The sequence below is a fragment of the Pantherophis guttatus genome, chromosome 5 (genome assembly GCF_059756535.1).
Source record: "Pantherophis guttatus breed Tessera chromosome 5, ASM5975653v1, whole genome shotgun sequence".
In the NCBI taxonomy this organism is placed as follows: Eukaryota; Metazoa; Chordata; class Lepidosauria; order Squamata; family Colubridae; genus Pantherophis; species Pantherophis guttatus.
The window spans coordinates 10,721,434-10,739,290 of record NC_142067.1 but is presented as its reverse complement, the minus strand read 5'-3'; the positions used below and the strand labels follow the sequence as shown (position 1 = coordinate 10,739,290).

Below are 17,857 nucleotides of genomic sequence, written 5' to 3'. Positions count from 1 at the left end.
GGGGGGTTGTTTTCGCCCTCCCCAAGCTCCAGAGGCCCTCTGGAGACCGGAAACAGGCCCATTTCTGGACTTCTGGAACTTCCAGGATGCCCTTTCTTCACCCTCCCCAGGCTCCGGAGGCTTTCCTCAAGCCTCTGGGAGGGTGAAAACGACCTCTCCTGGGCTCTAGAGGCCCTCTGGAGCCTGGAAATGGGCCTGTTTCCGGACTTCTGGAACTTCCAGAACTTCCGGGAGGCCCATTTTTCACCTTCCCGAGGCTCCGGAGCTTTCCTTGCCTCCAGGAAGGCAAAAACAGCCTCCCCTGGGCTCCGGAGGCCCTCCACAGGCCAGAAACGGATCCATTTCCGGATTTGCAGAACTTCCGGGAGGTCTGTTTTTCACCCTCCCAGAACCTCCGTGTGGGCGATGCACTTACCTGGCATCCAAAACAGGCTGCGTGGAGACTCCTAGGAGGGGTGGGGTGGCCGGACCGGGCCAGCCGGTCCTTGCAACTACCGGTTCGGCGAACCAGATGTAAAATTAGCATCCAGTTCACCCGAACCAGTCTGAACCGGATGAATCCCACCCCTGCTTGTGGGTTACCAAACCAAAGATGAGAATTAGAACTTGGAGAAGAATATATCTCTAGCTCAAATCACACTAATCAAGTTGAAAAGTTGAGATTGGTTATGGCGATGAGCAAGATAGGAAGGAGCAGCTCCCCTCTGGAACTGATCAAAACCAAAGCCCGGGAATCTAAAGAAATGGACCTCCTGTTCCCACAACAAGTTTAATTAGATTAGTGGTGGAATTAGTGAGTTGTGTGAATGCCCAGAGTGTCATTTGTCCCAGTCAATCCAAGGGAATTATATTTAATGCAAAACAGATCTGTCCATGCGCAGCCAAGTGTGGTTTATCTGATAGACCATAAATAAAGAAAGCATAAGTTAAGTTATCGTGGGAACTTTTGAGATCAATTGATCTAGTCATTTAACCAGAGTGGTTAGGACTCTTTAACAGATCCATTATGCATAAGGTCAAATTAAGTTCACCCAGACTTCTGTTGTGGGGACATTCCAAATCACTCAGTTCACCTGGCAGTGGAAGAGGGGTTTCAGTATCCTTCTGGAGCAAGAGGACATGGGATCATAGGCATTTCCTGGGAGTTCTGTACTGTATTTCTGAAATAGTACTTTTGATCTGTTTCATATGATTGGGTGGAAATCATCCCGTTTGTTCATAGAAGCAATTACCAAGTTTCTATGGCCATAATCACTCTTTTGTTGGGTGTCTTCAAGCTGAGCCTGGACCAATGATTCTCACAGATGTTCAAGTGTGGATTCCTGAGCATAGCAGGGGGACAGACTTGATGGCCTCAGTGACCCCTTCTGGTACTGTGATTCCAAGGGTTGATCAGTGCCATGTTCTATGGCAGTGATGGCCAACCTTTTTGCCATCACGTGCCAAGAGCGGGGTGTGTGTGTTGCGTGTGCGCATGCCCACACCCATAATTATATGTGCCCCAGCCCCGCGCATGCATGTGCAACCCCCCTAAGCTCCCCCTGCTCCTGGCACACGATGGCCTGGTAGGCCCATTTTTCTCTCTCACCAGGCTCCAGAGCTTTTCTAGGAGTCTGGGGAGGGCAAAAACGGCCTTCCACAGACCCTTCCCGGAAGCCAGAAACGGCCCGTTTGCCAATTTCCGGTGGGACCAGAAGGCCCATTTTTTGCTGTCCCCAGGCTCCAGAGCTTTTCTAGGAGTCTGGGGAGGGCGAAAATGGTCTTCCCCACTCCCCAGAGGCCCTTGGGGAGAGAGAAAAACGGGCCTCCCCACCATCATCCGAGGTCCGGAGGCAGGAAATAGCTTGCTTCCCTACTTCTGGTGAACCCAGAAGGCCGCACTGGAGCTGAGCTCGCGTACTGATAAGGCTACGCGTGCCACTTGTGGCACGCATGCCATAGGTTCACCGTCACGGCTCTATGGCAACGATTTATGCAAATCCATTGTCCCCACTGAACCCTTGTACAAACGGGATATTTTGCGAGTTCCAATTGAAGGTCCCAGATTTAAGAACGATGCCAGGAGTGAATTGTGTTGTGTGAAGAAGTAACTGTTGTGTTTTTTTCCATCCTGAATCAATCATATTATAATTTACTTTAAGAACTCTAACAAGTTAGTTTTCCAAGGGGGGGGAAGCAATATAGATAGTGCTTGACTTACGACCACAATGGAGCCCAAAATTTACGTTGCTAAGTGAGAAATTTGTTAAGTAAGTTTTGCTCCACTTTACGACCTTCCTTGTCACATTTGTTAAGTGAATCACTGCAGTTTTTAAATTGGTAACCCCGTTGTTAAGTGAATCTGGCTTCCCCATTGACCTTACTTGTCAAAAGGTGATCACGTAACCCTGGGACACTGCAACTGTCATAAATATGAGTCAGTTGTCAAGTATCTAAGTGTAAATCACATGACCATGGGGATGCTGCGATGGTCGTAAGTGTGAAAAAAGGACATAATTCGCTTTTTTCAGTGCCACTGTAACTTTGAATGGTCACTAAATGAACTGTTGTAAGTCAAGGACTACCTTTCTTTTGCACTCATGCCAATTTCTTCAGGCTAGACACCTGTTTCTTAATTTCTTACCTGACTGAGCTAAATTGAAGACAAAGAAATTGAGAATACATAACCACATTTTCACTTGAACAATCAGACAATACACTAACTTCTAATGTTCAAAACCTGGGATAATCAAGTCCAGTTTTTATGTTTAAGTACCATACTATGCCCATGAAATGGTTAAATATTATGGAATAGTTCACTAAAATAAGGGTTTACATAATTTGTAGATTATCCAATCATATTTTAGCCTGATATAACATGTTACGACAATTTAATTGTTGTGTTTTAGGTTTTTTTAAAAAAAAATCCCACCTTTATTATTTTTTATAAATAACTCAAGGTGATAAACACACACGGTGTTTCCTCCTCCTCCCATTTCCTCCAAAACAACCACCCTGTGAGGTGGGTTGATTGAGAAAGAGGAACTAACTGGCCCAAAGTCACCCAGATGGCTTTCATGCATAAGGTGGGACTAGAACTCACCCTCTCCTGGTGATTGGATCAAAGTCACCCATCAGCTTTCATGCCTAAAGTGGGACTAGAACTCACAGTCTCCTGGTGATAGGCCCAAAGTCACCCACCAACCTTCATGCCTAAGGCGGGATTCGAACTCACAGTCTCTGATGATAGGCCCAAAGTCACCCACCAGCTTTCATGCCTAAGGCGGGACTAGTTTCCTGGTGATTGGCCCAAAGTCACCCACTGACTTTCATGCTTACTGAGGGACTAGAAACTCAAGAGTTTCTGGGTTTTAGCCTGGTGCTTTTAAGTCAGGAGTAGAATTCATGGTCTCCTACTTACTAGCCTGATGTCTTAATTGAGGGGTGTCAAACTCGATTTCTTCGAGGATCAGCATTGTAGTTCTCCTCCGCGGGCCAGCTGGGGGGGGCATTTTAGTGGCCCGTTTTGGCTGGCAAAGTACTTCAGGAGGCCATCCAGATCAAAAACAGGCCATGAGGGGACCGCGAAACACCCCCCCTGCAAATGGGCTGCCAAAATGCTGCTCCCCTCACTGCCCCGTGGAGGAGAACTACAATACTGATCCGACCCTCAAAGAAATCCAGTTTGCGGGCCGTTTTGGCCGGCAAAGTGCTTCAGGAGGCCGTCCAGACTGAGAACTGGCTGCGCGGGGACCCCGTGCCCCGTTTTGGCTGCCAGAGGCACCGCGGGCTGGTCCTTTGCTATTTCCCAGTTGGCTCTATGGGCCAGATTTAAGCACCCCGCAAGCCAAATCCGGCTTGTGGGCCTTGAGTTTGACACCCCTGTCTTAATCACTATACTGACCGACCTGGCTCTCCTACTTTTTCTGCCTATTTAACGTATCTATAAATCTATGGAGATTCTCAATCATCCAAGTCTTTGGGCCAATTGCCAAGATACCATGAGTTCTAGTCCCTCTTAGGCATGAAAGTTGTCTGGGTGACTTTGAACCAGTCCAGTGGTGGGTTCCTCCCAGTTCGGTCCAGTTTGGCTGAGCCGGTAGCGGTGACGATATGATGTCACCGAACCAGTTCTCCCCCTTGCCCTCCCACCCCCCATCCCCCCACGTTATTCTTACCTTTTATTTGGTCCCACCCCCAATCTATTGCTGCCTCCTGAGTCCCAGCTGATGACTAGAGAGAAAAAACCTGTTTAAACTCTTGCCGTGGGGCTTCAAAGGGCCGTCCTACAGCTGATCAGTGTTAAAAGCAAACAAATGAGTCGAGTCGTAAATGCGAGGACTGGTCGTAAATGCGAGGACCTTCCAGAAATGACTCTGACCAGCTAGCCACGCCCACCTAGTCACATGACCTCCAAGCCACTCCCACAAAATAAGCCATCCCCACAGAACCGGTAGTAAAAAAATTTAAAACCCACCCCTGAACCAGTCCCTCTTTCTCAGCCCAACTCACCTCACAGGTTGACATTGTGGAGAAAATAAGAGAAGTATTGTGTGTGTGTGTTCATCACCTTGGATTATTTATACAAATAATAAAGGCGGGATTTAAAACTCTTATCCATAAATCTTTCATTAATCCTTTTATGTATTTAGGGCAACATTGGAAACGCACCAAAAAAATTGGTTCCCTCCCCTTTAAAAAAAAAGGTTTTATAAATCTTCTGCCCAATTCCCAAGTCTCTGATCATTTTTGTATGGTCCATTATGGAGAAAGTTTCTGCTTTTTTGAACATGTGGTTTCTAATTACTCTTGGATTTTCTCTCCTCCCTCCCTTTTTTCCTCCTTCAGCTGCTCTGGCTATGTCTCAACGTAGGATTGTTTTGGAAAACTTTCCGACTGTATTATTGTGAACCGCAGTACTACTATTTGCATCAGATGCTGGGGGTAAGTGGCGCAGGAGGAATTCTTCCCTTTTCCTTGAAACTCTGAGAAAGTCGATAGAAAACTGGGCGAATCAGGAAGATGTGAGATTCCTAGGGCTGTTCGAGGAAAGGGGCGAGGATGGATATTTGGTTTAGGGCAGGGGTCTGCAACCTTAAACACTCAAAGAGCCATTTGGACCCATTTCCCACAGAAAAGAAAACACCGGGAGCCACAAAATCTGGGTGGGCGTGGCCAACTCGACCTCACTCATTTCCACCAGTCACATGATTCCCCTAGCCACGCCTACCCACTACCCTTCTCATTAGGGCAGAGAACCGGTTGTTAAAAAAACACCGGGAACCACAAATGCCTTTTGACATCTCTCTCTCTCCCTGCCCCCCTCCCCCCTCTCTCTGTATCTCTCTATGTCTCTCTCTCTCTCCCCCTCTCTCTGTATCTCTATGTCTCTGCCCCGGCCACTTTTTTTTTTTTAATTTGATTTATATGCCGCCCTTCTCCGAAGACTCAGGGCGGCTTACAATGTGTAAGGATGGAAGGCTGAGTCAACCTTGAGCCTTGGCGAGATTCGAACCCTGCAGTAATTGCAGGCAGCTGGTCTTAATAATCAGCTTAATAACAGGGTGCCTTAAACCACTGTACTACCAAGGCTCTATCCCCCTCCGTCACCTTTCTCAGGCCAGGCGAGGAGTGACTGGGAGGGGAGGGCGAGGGATGGGGCCAGCCAGTGGTGGAATCGCTCAACAGGGAGCCACAGAAGCAGAGGGTCCAAAGAACCGCATGTGGCTCCCGAGCCGCAGGTTGCTGACACCCGGTTTAGAGAGAAGGGAAGACAAGGGAAGACAAAAGGGCTGCCTTTGAGTTGAGGAAAGGCCTTTGCAAGAGCCTGGGAAAACGAACTCCCACCTTCTGTTCCCAGCTGCAAACTGACATGCTATCTGCCACATGAACTCAGTTCAACAGAGAGACTTGGACTTCTTCTGTTAGTCATGACTTCTTCTGTTGCCACAAAGAAGAGGAGGTCAAGCTCTTCTCCAAAGCACCGGCAGGCCGGACAAGAAGCAACGGGTGGAAACTAATCAAGGAGAGAAGAAACCTAGAACTAAGGAGAAATTTGCTGACAGAACAATTAATCAGTGGAACAACTTGCCTCCACAAGATGGGGGTGTTCCAGTACTAGAGATTTTTAAGAAGAGATTGGGCATCCATTGTTCTGAAATGGTATAGGGTTTCCTGTCTGAGCAGGGGGTTGGACTAGAAGACCTCCAAGGTCCCTTCCAACTCTGTTATTCTGTTATGATCACAGTAACCAGCTTTGTGGGCTTGTTCTGGTGAGGGCTTTCCATGTCAGCCCTTCCTAATGTGGATGTCTCAAGGGACAAGTTATTATTATTTTTTAAATGCACATTTGCATCTCTTCAATTTCGTTGTCTTGAGTCCCTTGTGAAACTCGTTCCAAAAATTTTTAAAAAAACAAAGACGCTAATGGGAAAAAATATTTTTTTTCCAATGACTGCTTTCTCTTTTCTCTGAGGGGGAAGCAAGTAACAGATTTTTCAAGCAGGATCATAGATCAGGCTGCTGAAGCATTATAGATCAGAGGTCTCCAACCTTACCCACTTTAAGCCTGGCGGACGTCAACTCCCAGAATTCCTCAGCTGGCTCCCAATCATAACTGGGAGCAGAATTGTTGTCGCTAAGGATGTCAGTTGTTAAATGAGTCACATCTGGTTTTTATTACCATTTTTTTTGGGCTTCGGCTGTAGTCATTAAGTGAATTATGCAGTTGTTATGTGACTTTGCTTGTCAGAAATAGCCCTGGGAATGTTATAATAATAACATTCATAATAATAATCAGTGAGCCTTGGTGGCTCAGCAGACTAAAGTGCTGTTAAGTAGCACCAGCTGCCTGCAATTACTGCAAGTTCAAATCTCACCAGGCTCAAGGTTGACTCAGCCTTCCATCCTTTCTAAGGTAGGTAAAATGAGGACCCGGATTGTGGGGGCAATAAGCTGACTTTGTATAAAATAGAACACCGCTTAGCGGGGGCCAAAAGCCGTACTAAGCAGGTATATACAAAAGTATGAAGGCTATTGCTTAATGCATTGTAAGCTGCCCTGAGACTCCGGAGAAGGGCGGCATATAAATCGAACCAATAAATAAATAAATAATAATGACAGTCACACAACCCCATTGTGCAACAAACATCGTAAAGCGGTTGCCAAACATTTGAATTTTGATCGAGTTACTGTTTGGCTGCTGCCACAGTTGTAAGTGGGAGGGCCATTTATAAGTCAGCTTTTAAAGTACCGTTATAACTTTGTAGGGTCACTAAATGAATGGTTGTAAATTGAGGATGACCTGTATTCTGCAATTAAATCAATGAAACTCTTTCAAACTAGTTTGCAGCCGGTATAATAAGCCCAAAATCAGAAAGAACTGTGTTACCTTGCAGGGGAAATGGGCAGCATAGAAATTTAATAAATACAAATTAATGAATGGAAAGAAAGAAGGAAGAAGAGAAAGAAAGAAAAAAAGAAAAGAAAGAAGAAAGAAAGAAAGAAAAAAAGAAAGAAAGAAAGAAAGAAAAAGAAAGAGAACACCTTTTCAGACTAGCAAATGTTGGTTAAAATTGATGAATGAGCCGGGGTGAAATGCTCCCGGTTCAGACCAGATCACCAGATCCGGTAGCGATGGAGGCGGGTTGTTCGGAGAATCGGTAGCAAAAATCCCTGCCCCCCCCATGCCCAACTGAAACACATGATCATCAAAGGCTTTTTTTCTTTTAAATGCCTCTGACAATTCAAGCTGATTTGCCTGATCGTCAAGCTGAGTTTGACAATCCAAGCTGACGATCCAAGCTGATGATCCAAGACGATGCCTGACGATCCAAGCTGAGTTGCCTGATCGTCAGAGGTTTTTAAAAGAAAAAAAGCCTCCGACGATCAGGCAACTCAGCTGGGATCGTCAGAGCCTTTTGAAAGCATTTTTTTACAGCCTCTTCGCCGAAGAGGTTGTAGAAAAAATGATTTTAAAAGTTAAAAAAAAAAAATTGGCCACGCCCACCCAGTCACATTAACCCCCCACCAAGCCACGCCCACAGAACCGGTAGTAAGAAATTTTAGTTTCACCACTGGAATGAGCCATCGGTCATGAAAATTCATGACTTTTAATAAAATCTTATCCTGAAAAGGTAGTACCAGTCTCCTTTGAATTTTTGTATTTCAAAGTGTGTCTTTCTAGCTATATAAACTTCGGAATAAATCCTACAGAGCTCAGTGGCTGGGTTTACACATTATATTGTACTACAGTTTCTTTTAAATATGGTCGATTGCATTGGGAACAATTGGCTGAAAAATCCTATAATGAGCGACACCCCCCCCCCGGATTATAAAGCACAAAAAGATTTAAGTTTGATATGACTTATTAAACCAAAGCCAAACAAATTACAGTCTGCCTTAGGGGAGTGTGTAAATTCAGGCCAGTGTGTATCTGAACAAATGCTGCTGGGATCAGATTGCATGAATTCCCTCCTGTGTGAGGTGCGTCTCTTTAGAATGAGTTCCCTCCCTCACTATTTCGATCTCAAATATTATAGAGATTTGTGATGTTCAAAAAAAGTCCCTCATATTTTACCACAGTGGTGAGATGAAATGTCTTTAAAAAAAACCCCAACATGCTAGGATTAATAAATGCAACCTAAATGGCAGCATCTGGAAATTTTCATGTTCATAAAAAGAGAATTATGTGGATTCATCGTCTGATTGTTTTATCTAGAATTGGGCTCTCCAGGTTCTCAGTACTTCCTAGTCCTTTTTTCTAACTCTACTGTATATATGACCACTGAAAAGAAATCCCTATGGAGCAGTGGTGAAATCCACATTTTTTGACTTTTGTTTCTGTGGGCGTGGCTTGGTGAGTGTAGTATGGCTTGGTGGGTGTGGCTTGGTGGGTGTGGCAGGGGAAGGATACTGCAAAATCTCCATTCCCTCCCCATTCCTGGGAGAAGGATATTGAAAAATCTCCATTTCCACCCCACTCTGGGGCCAGCCAGAGGTGGTACTTGCCGATTCTCCGAACTACTCAAAATTCCCGCTGCCAGTTCTCCGAGCTGCTCAGAATTTTCGCTACCGGTTTTCCGGAACCTGTCAGAACCTGCTGGATTTCACCCCTGCTATGGAGTTATTAATAAGATAGAAGTAGTCCTTGACTTACAAGCCACTCATTTAGTGATGGTTCAGAGTTACAACAGTACTGAAAAAAGGAATTTATGGTCATTTTTCATACTTACGACCATTGCAGCCTCCCTGTGGTCTTGTGATCAAAATTCAGAGGTTTGTCAATTGACTCATATTTATGACAGTTGCAATGTCCCGGGGTCATGTGCTCACCTTTTGTGACCTTCTGACAAGCAAACTCAATGGGGAAACCTGATTCACTTAACAACGTGTGACTAACTTAACTGCAGTGATTCACTTAATAATTGTGGCAAGAGACTGTCACCAAACTCACTTAACAACTGTCTCGCTTAACAAGAGAAATTTTGGGCTCAATTGTGGTTGTAAGATGAGGAGTACCTCTACACCATTCAGAGATAGAAAAAAATGCTGTCGAAATAATGCCGTTTTGATTCTCTAGTTGAAGATGAGACAGAAACAAGTTTGTCTAAGCTTTCACTATTCTGTTATCCGTGTTTCCCCGAAAATAAGACCCTGTCTTATATTTTTTTGAACCCCAAAATAAGCGCTTGGCCTTATTTTCGGGGAGGTCTTATTATTTTGGGGCATGTTAGGATATGGTTTGAGCCTAACAAGTTGTCCAGGCAATATATGTGTACTGTAACTTTAATAGGGATATGTATTATGTGACTTTAAAGTTTTCCTGCTGATTCATTGTAATGCTGAGTCATGCTGTAATTAGATAATCACTGGTTGTAAAAGTATTTAAGCAAGGTACTGTAAAGTGTTCAGTTGATGATAAGCTACCATAGTGTGTGGAGTTTCTATCCATTGTGCTATCATCGTTGGATGGATCTGCTACCATCGTGGTTTGTGAACCAGAGTGAGTTTGTTATTCTAACCAACTACTGTTTGTGTGGTAAGAAGAGTTTTTGTATCACTGGACTGATTTAACTGGCAAAGACTTGGATTGATTTAAAGACTATGAGATTGTTTTTTTACTATAAAGTAAACTTTTGATAAACCAATTTGCACATCTCTTATTCATTGCTCTCAGCAACGTTTCTCTGTGCTCTACACTCTGCTGGTTGGTAATACAACAACAATATCCTTAACAGGGCACCTGAAGGAAACCAGAGGAAATGCGGGAACCGGTTGCGTATGCGTTTAAATATTTTTTGGGAGGGCTTATTTTCAGGGACGGCTTATTTTAGTGCATGCGCTCCAAAGCCCAATTGGGCTTATTATCAGAGGATGTCTTATTTTAGGGGAATATACTAAATGTCTGTGGAGATTCTCAGTCATCCAGGTCATGCTTGTCCCAAAGTTGCTTTTTCAAGAGGCAACTGGACTTCCTTTGTTTTTCTTTGAAGACGTTTCGCTTCTCATCCAAGAAACTTCTTTAGAGCTGAAGAAGCTTCTTGGATGAGAAGCGAAACGTCTTCAGAGAAAACCAAGGAAGTTCAGTTGCCTCTTGAAAAAGCATCTTTGAGACTGTTAATATGCTCTACAAAAATAAAGTAGCATTTCTGGGATCCTTGTGGCGCCTGATCCATCTCTTAAAAACTGACATTAGGAGATTAAATTTATCCACCAAAACATGCAGTCATTAATTGGGCAAATCTAATTTATTGATTCGTTTGTATCCCATCTTTATTATTTTCACAAAAAGTTCAAGGTAATGAAGGTATCATATATTCTTTCCTCTTCTATAGCAACCCAGTGAGATGGGTTGGGCTGACAGAGAGGGAGTGAATGTTTTTTCCCCGAAATAAGCAGGATCGAGGTGAGGGGGATTGAATTAGCTTAACTTTAAATTAATTAAAAGTAAATGCCCTTAATGAAATACATTTCATTAAATGCAATGAATATTAAACCAAGGAGCGCTTATTAAAACTGCAATTCCCCTTGTGGTTTTCCTCATATTCCTTTTTCATCACGGAGAAAACTGGAATGTAGTAGGAAATTTGGAAAGGATTTGGGACACCAGACACAGAAAGTATCCTGGCAGATTTAAACAGAAAAGTAAATTTAATCCCATCCCTGAGATAAATCAAGATAGGGCTTAGCTTTTCTTTTTGTCTCTAGCCCATCATTCTGTCTGTCTGATAATTCTGTCTGTCTGTCTGTCTGTTGTATTTATCATCTGCTTCTCCTCCTCCTCCTCCTCCTCCTCCTCCTCTTCTGGTGCCTTAGCCACTAGCCCAAACTGACTCACTGTCTGTCTCCAGTCTGTTTTACTATCTGATGTACACAACACATAATTTTGGGGGAATTCCTGGTGATTTAACACCCCCACAAAAAATTTACAATACATCACTAACCTGTGAAAACATCCATAGTTAAAAAAAAACAAAAAAAAAATAATTACCTGTAGAAATATCCATCCTTAAAAAAAACCAATAAAAATTAATTACAATCAGGGTGGATTTGATTTAAATTGAGTTGATTTAAATCACAATTTAAATCATGATTTAAATCACTAGTAAAAAGGCTTGATTTAAATCAACTCGATTTAAATCATAATTTTTAAAGAGCAGCTGTCATCTCTGCTACTCCTTTGACCCACTGTTGACTCACCGATAGTCCCAGTGTTGCAGAATATACAGCCTCATGCTACATAACTAAGCTCCATTTCATGCTGAATAAACTAAATTGTTTATGTATCTTAAATAGAAAACTATCCTACGATAGATTTTACCCCAAAAGTTTTTTATTAAAATAAATTCGATAAAAATAAAAAAAAATCCAATTTAAATCAAAAAAATCCGATTTAAATAAAAAAAACTGATTTTTTTTGATTTTTTAAAAAAAATCATTGATTTTTATCTACCCTGATTACAATGATCCATTAGCAGCAAGCACCATCCCAAAGCATGACATGCACGTTTGTTTCAGATGAAAATATTTTGGAGGTTGGGATCCTGATCCTTTTCATTCCTGTTCAGCTAGGGTTGTGTCTCAGCAGAGCCTCCGCAGCTGTCCTTAATCTCAACTGCAGCCTGGTCCTGCTGCCTGTGCTTCGGGTTCTCCTGGCGCTGGTTCGCGGCTCTCAGAAGGTAAGAGAAGTCTTAGGGAGTAAAAGCATAAGAGTATAGGTAGTCTTTGACATTGTTGTGGCCTGTTGGCCGTTGACCCTTCCAGCAGCCGAATCAGAGGAGGAGGAGGAGGAGGCGTGAGAATCAGGTCAGCATCAAGGCAACCTGAGACCTCCGAGGGGGAAGAGGGAATGGAGCTGGCAGAGGGAGAGACAGAGGTGGAGCCTGGGCCATCTGTCAGTCCTCAGATGGGAGACTCAATGACTCCCAGGTCTGGAGGTGGCTGATGAAGAAGAGGAGGAACAGCTGGGTCTGGTGCCTGATGCACGGATGCGCAGAAGGCAGAGGAGAGGAGAGCAGTGGAAATCCACGGGCTGATCCTTGGGACGGAAGAGTCACCGCTGCTAACAAAGCCTCACCCTAGCTCTGGGGATAAAAGGAGGGGGGCGGCGATGAATAGATGTGGCAGACAACTATTCATCTCCCTGCCAGACAGACTTGTTAACCGGCTGTAAGAGAGAAACTTTTTGCTGGGGCTGCTGGCGCTCCGAATAAAGGAACTACAGAGGGTTTGTCGTGTTTGGAGAGCTGGGTCAGAACACTTATGACTGGTCACTTAGCAACCATTCTAAGTTATGACAGACCCTTCCAAATTACTTATAACCTGGTTGAATGATGATGGAGATTCTCAGTCGTCCCAAGAGTGCTTTTTCAAAAGGCAACTGGACTTTCTTGTTGTTTTTTGTTTTGAAGATGTTTCGCTTCTCATCCAAGAAGCTTCTTCAGCTCTGACTGGATCCTTCCATTTCCCACCATCCAATCAGAGCTGAAGAAGCTCCTTGGATGAGAAGCGAAACGTCTTCAAAGAAAAACAAGGAAGTCCAGTTTGTTGCTTAAAATGGGGCGATCCCTAGAACAGGGGTGTCAAACTCGATTTCATTGAGGGTTGTGTTTGACTTTGGTGGGCCGGGTGGACGTGGCCAGGGTGGGCGTGGCCAGCTCGACGCCACTCCTGTGGTGGCCCAAGCGCTCTACCAATGAAAATGGAGCTCCGGAGGGCCGCGCGCAGCCTCTAGAGTTCCATTTTAGCTGGCAGAAGACTGCAAGAGGCATATAACATATGAGCTCAATTTTCGCTGGCGCCGCAGGCCGGTCCTTCGCTGTTTCCAGGGTGGCCCCGTGGGTCAGATCTATGCACCCCGCAGGCTGGATCTGGTCCGCGGGCCTTGAGTTTGAAACCTGTGCCCTAGAACTTTGTACTGGGCTTTATTTACATATCTCAGCATTCATTGTTACCCCAAATGAAATATTTTGGGAAAGGACTGTTAAGAGACGGCTTTGCAATTCTTTCTTTTCCAGTTGCCCAGCCGAAAAGCTAGGAGGCTGTTAGATAAGAGCAAGGCTTTCCATGTGACCTGTGGACTGACCGTATGCATCTTTTCAGGTTCGTTCCTCCAGCATCAAAGAACTTAATTCTTACATATGAAGCGGTATATAAGTCAAAGCGCTCTTGTTCTTCTGGATTTCTTGCTTTTAAATCTGCACGTTCATACAGGTGGACCTTGACCACAATTCAGCCCAAAATCTCCATGGCTAAGCGACATGGTTTATTCAATGACTTTTGCCCTGTTTTATGACCTTTCTGGCCACAGTGGTTAAGGAAATCACTGCAGTTGTTCAAATTAGCAGCACAGATGTTAAGTGAATCTGGCTTCCTCATTGACTTTGATTGTCCGAGTGTCGCAAAAAGGGATCACATGACCAGGGACAGTGGTGGGATCCAGATAATTTAACAACTGGTTCTCTGCCCTAATGACCTGCTGGGTAGACGTGGCTAGGTGGTCATGTGACTGGATGGGTGTGGCCAACTCGACATCACTCACATTGAGGGGCATCTCACCTCGTCCAGCCCCTCCTCGTCATGCCTGGCCCGGCCTGGCCCAGCCCCGCCTCGCCTCTCCCCTCCCCTCCCAGCCACTCCTTGTCACACCCAGCTACCCACCCCGCCACCCCACCAGGCAAGCGGCTTGGTGGCCAGGCAAGCAGATGGGCATTGAGGCAAGGAGTGGCTGGGTGGGGAGGGGCGAGGCATGGCATGGCCAGGCGTGGCGAGGCATGCTATTCAGCCAGTTCATCAAACTGCACAAAAAGGTAGCTACCGGTTCTACCAAACCTGTTTGAACCGGCTGAATCCCACCACTGCCCTGGGACACTGCAACTGTCAGTTGCTGCAACGGCCATAAGTGTGATAAACAGTAATAGTCCCTTTTTTCATTGCCATTGTAACCTCAAATGGTCACTAAGTGAATGGTTGAAAGTTGAAGACTACCTGTAGTTTTGTAATGGGAGCTAGCTGGAAAAGACCTTTTGAGAGCATCAGAAAAACATTTGGGGCGTAATCAGAAAACAGCAATGAAAATCTTGTGGAATCTATTTTGATCCAGCACCACAAATACTGATTCAGCACGAGGTCAATGACGATTCACTGTGGCCAACTTAGTATGGCCAACTTACCACGGCCAACTGGCCACAGTCAACTGGCCACAGGACAACTTGCTGCGGGACAAGAGTTACACTAAGAAATGATGGAATGGAGTCATTAAAGAAAGGATGCAAAACAGAATAAAATGGGAACGACAACAAGGAAAGCAATTTTTTAATTTATTTTAAATAATTGAATTGAATTATTAAATTGCCCTGAGATGAGGTGTCCCATTTTGTTCAGCAAGGGCTGAGCAGACTCTGCTGGATACCCGACACCTATCAGATGTGGGCTCATCACTGTCTGCTTTCATTGCATTTATTTACTTGTTCATAAAGTATGCATGAGGGACGCAGTGGCTCAGTGGCTAAGACACTGAGCTTTTCGATCAAAAGGTTGGTAGTTCAGCGGTTCAAATCCCTAGTGCTCCGTTACTTGTCCCAGCTTCTGCCAACCTAGCAGTTCGAAAGCACATAAAAAAATGCAAGTAGAAAAATAGGGGCCACCTTTGGTGGGAAGGTAACAGCGTTCTGTGCGCCTTTGGTCTTTAGTCATGCCGGCCACATGACCACGGAGACGTCTTCGGACAGCGCTGGCTCTTCGGCTTTGAAACAGAGATGAGCACTGCCCTCAAGAGTCGGGAACAACTAGCACATATGTGCAAGGGGAGCCTTTATCTTTACCTTTACAGTATGTATATGGCCAAATACTCTCTTCTCAGCTTGATTGCCAGACCTTTATTTAAAAGCTTTGGGTTAGACCAGGAAAAGATTTATAGAGGAAGGGAGAATTCTACAAATCGTGAATTTGTATACAGTTCCCATGCCTGTTTTCCTGGAAGTTATGTTCTACTAAGTCATCCTTTCCATATTTTATGGGGATCCCTTGGTAGTTCGTACGAGGTGGGTGGCAGGCAAGGAATGACCTAATTTCCTGTCCTTGCTGTCTCCAGCTCTTTTTTGGAACTGCCTGGAATTGGCTACGGTTGCACTATCAACATTTGGCAGAGTGATTTCCCAATGTCTTAAAAAATACGAAGTAGATGCATTAAGTTCGTGGTAGCAGTGCTCTCATATCTCAGGGGCTGTCACAAAGAAGAGGGGGTCAACCTATTCTTCAAAGCAAATGAAGGCAGGACAAGAAGCAATGGGTGGAAACTAATCAAGGAGAGAAGCAACTTAGAAGTAAGTTAGAACAACTTGGAAATTTCCTGACAGCTAGAACAATTAATCAGTGGAACAACTTGCCTCCAGAAGTTGTGACTGCTCCAGCACTGGAAGTTTTTAAGAAGAAATTGGATAACCATTGGTCTGAAATGGTACAGGGTTTTCTGCCTGAGCAGGGGGTTGGACTAGAAGACCTCCAAGGTCCCTTCCAATTCTGTTATTCTGTTCAGCCATTTTTGTCCTTCATTCCCAACACCTTAAAAAAATCTTGGCTTAGCTCCACCTTTGCAAATGTGATTCTATTTGCTGTGATCTGAAACGTAACCGGTTTTCACTTTTACTACTGCTTGGCAAAGCTTTGTGAAGAGTCATTTCTTATTTATCTATTTTATTTTATTTATTAAATTTATTTATGCCATCTGTCACATGGCATTTTCTTCCCTTCTGCATCCACCTTCCTCAACCTTTTACATTTAAAACATGTGGGACCTGCAGAATTTGCTACCGGCACCAAATTGGGAAGCGTAGAAATAGCTAGTAGACGTTTGTAATTTGCTTTTTTGGAGAGTTTTAGGTGCACAGAAATACAATGTGTCATTTTAAATAAGAAGAGATGAATTCAGAGGACTGTAACGAACAGAAACACTTATACAGTAATCCCAGTTTCTGACTAATAGGGACCCCAAAGACCTCACTTGGAAACTCAGAACACACAGATTTATCCCCTGTTCTCTAGCTTTCCAGTTTGAACTGAACAGGGATAGTCAGTTAAAATACCCTCGAGTACCAGGCCACCTAGAAACAGGCAAAGAGAAGAGATATCCAAAATTAATTGGACTCTCGGTATGTTACACAAAAAACTGTGGGAAGACCCTTTGAGAGGTCAAGGCAAATGCTTGCAAAAAAAAAAAAAAAAAAAAAAGGATTTCAAACTGAATCCTAAAAATGAGCTGGCTTATTCCAAGGGGTAAAAAATGAGAGAAAAGAGAGAGGCAAGGAAAGTGGAAAGCGAGAAAAAAAAGGGAAGATAAATAAAAAGGAAAAGCATGCGATTAAAAATAACAGTTTAACAATGTTGGAAGGGATCTTGGAGGCCTTCTAGTCCAACCCCCTGCTCAAGTAGGAAACCTATACCATTTCAGACAAATTGTTGTCCAATCTCTTCTTAAAAACTTCCAGTGTTGGAGCACTCACAACTTCTGGAGGCAAACTGTTCCACGGATTCATTGCACTCCTCAGGCAATTTCTCCTTAGTTCTAGATTGGGTCTTTCCTTGATTAGTTTCCATCCATTGCTTCTTGTCCTGCAAGTATCAGATCATGGTTGGTTTGAAACACTGTTAGTAACTGTCACACAACAATCCTACATTTCCAGGTTTTGTTCCATTATTGGACTTAAGAGTCAAGAATTCATGTAGAAAGTATGCCCAAAGGTGCTTTTTCAAGAGGCAACTGGACTTTCTTGTTTTTCTTTGAACACATTTCACTCCTCATCCAAGAAGCTTCTTCAGCTTCTTGGATGAGCTGAAGATGCTTCTTGGTTGAGAAGCTAAACATCTTCAAAGAAAAAGAAGAAAGTCCAGTTGCCTCTTGACAAAGCACCTTTGGGACAACCATGACCTGGATGACAGAGAATCTCCCGTAGACATGTAGGAAGTACAATTTTTATAATACCCTGAAGAGGGAATGAGGAATGTTTACAATATGAAATCAAAGTTCTGGGATTCAGCAAGTTCTTTCAGCACAGAATGAAGCTGTAGTGGTGCTTTTTGGAAAAGCAAGACCATAAAGTGGCTCATGTTGAAGAAAGAATAAGATTTCCTTTATTTGGGAATCCATGCGTGGACAAATAAGCCCTTGTTCAATTATTAACATGGTTGTTAAGTGAATCTGGGTTCCCCATTGACTTCACTTATCAGACGGTCGCAAAAAGTTGACACTGCAACCGTCATAAAGCCATGCCAGTTGCCAAGCATCCAAATTTTGATCGCGAGACCATGGCGATGCTGCCACAGTTGACAGTGTGAAAAACGGTCATAAGTCACTTTTTTCAGTGTCATTGTAACTTTAAAG

At 44.0% G+C, this 17,857-nt stretch overlaps 1 protein-coding gene across 2 annotated transcripts in view; it reads left to right on the top strand.

Moving 5' to 3' along the window:
• The window catches only part of NOX4 (NADPH oxidase 4), a 139,048-nt gene that overhangs the window by 13,412 nt on the left and 107,779 nt on the right, over positions 1-17,857 (top strand). For both annotated transcript variants that reach the window (XM_060686199.2, XM_060686200.2), the window contains exons 2-4: positions 4,828-4,923; positions 12,048-12,158; positions 13,497-13,581. In XM_060686199.2, the coding sequence (XP_060542182.2) occupies positions 4,828-4,923; positions 12,048-12,158; positions 13,497-13,581 (292 nt within the window). The remainder of the gene's footprint in view (positions 1-4,827; positions 4,924-12,047; positions 12,159-13,496; positions 13,582-17,857) is intronic.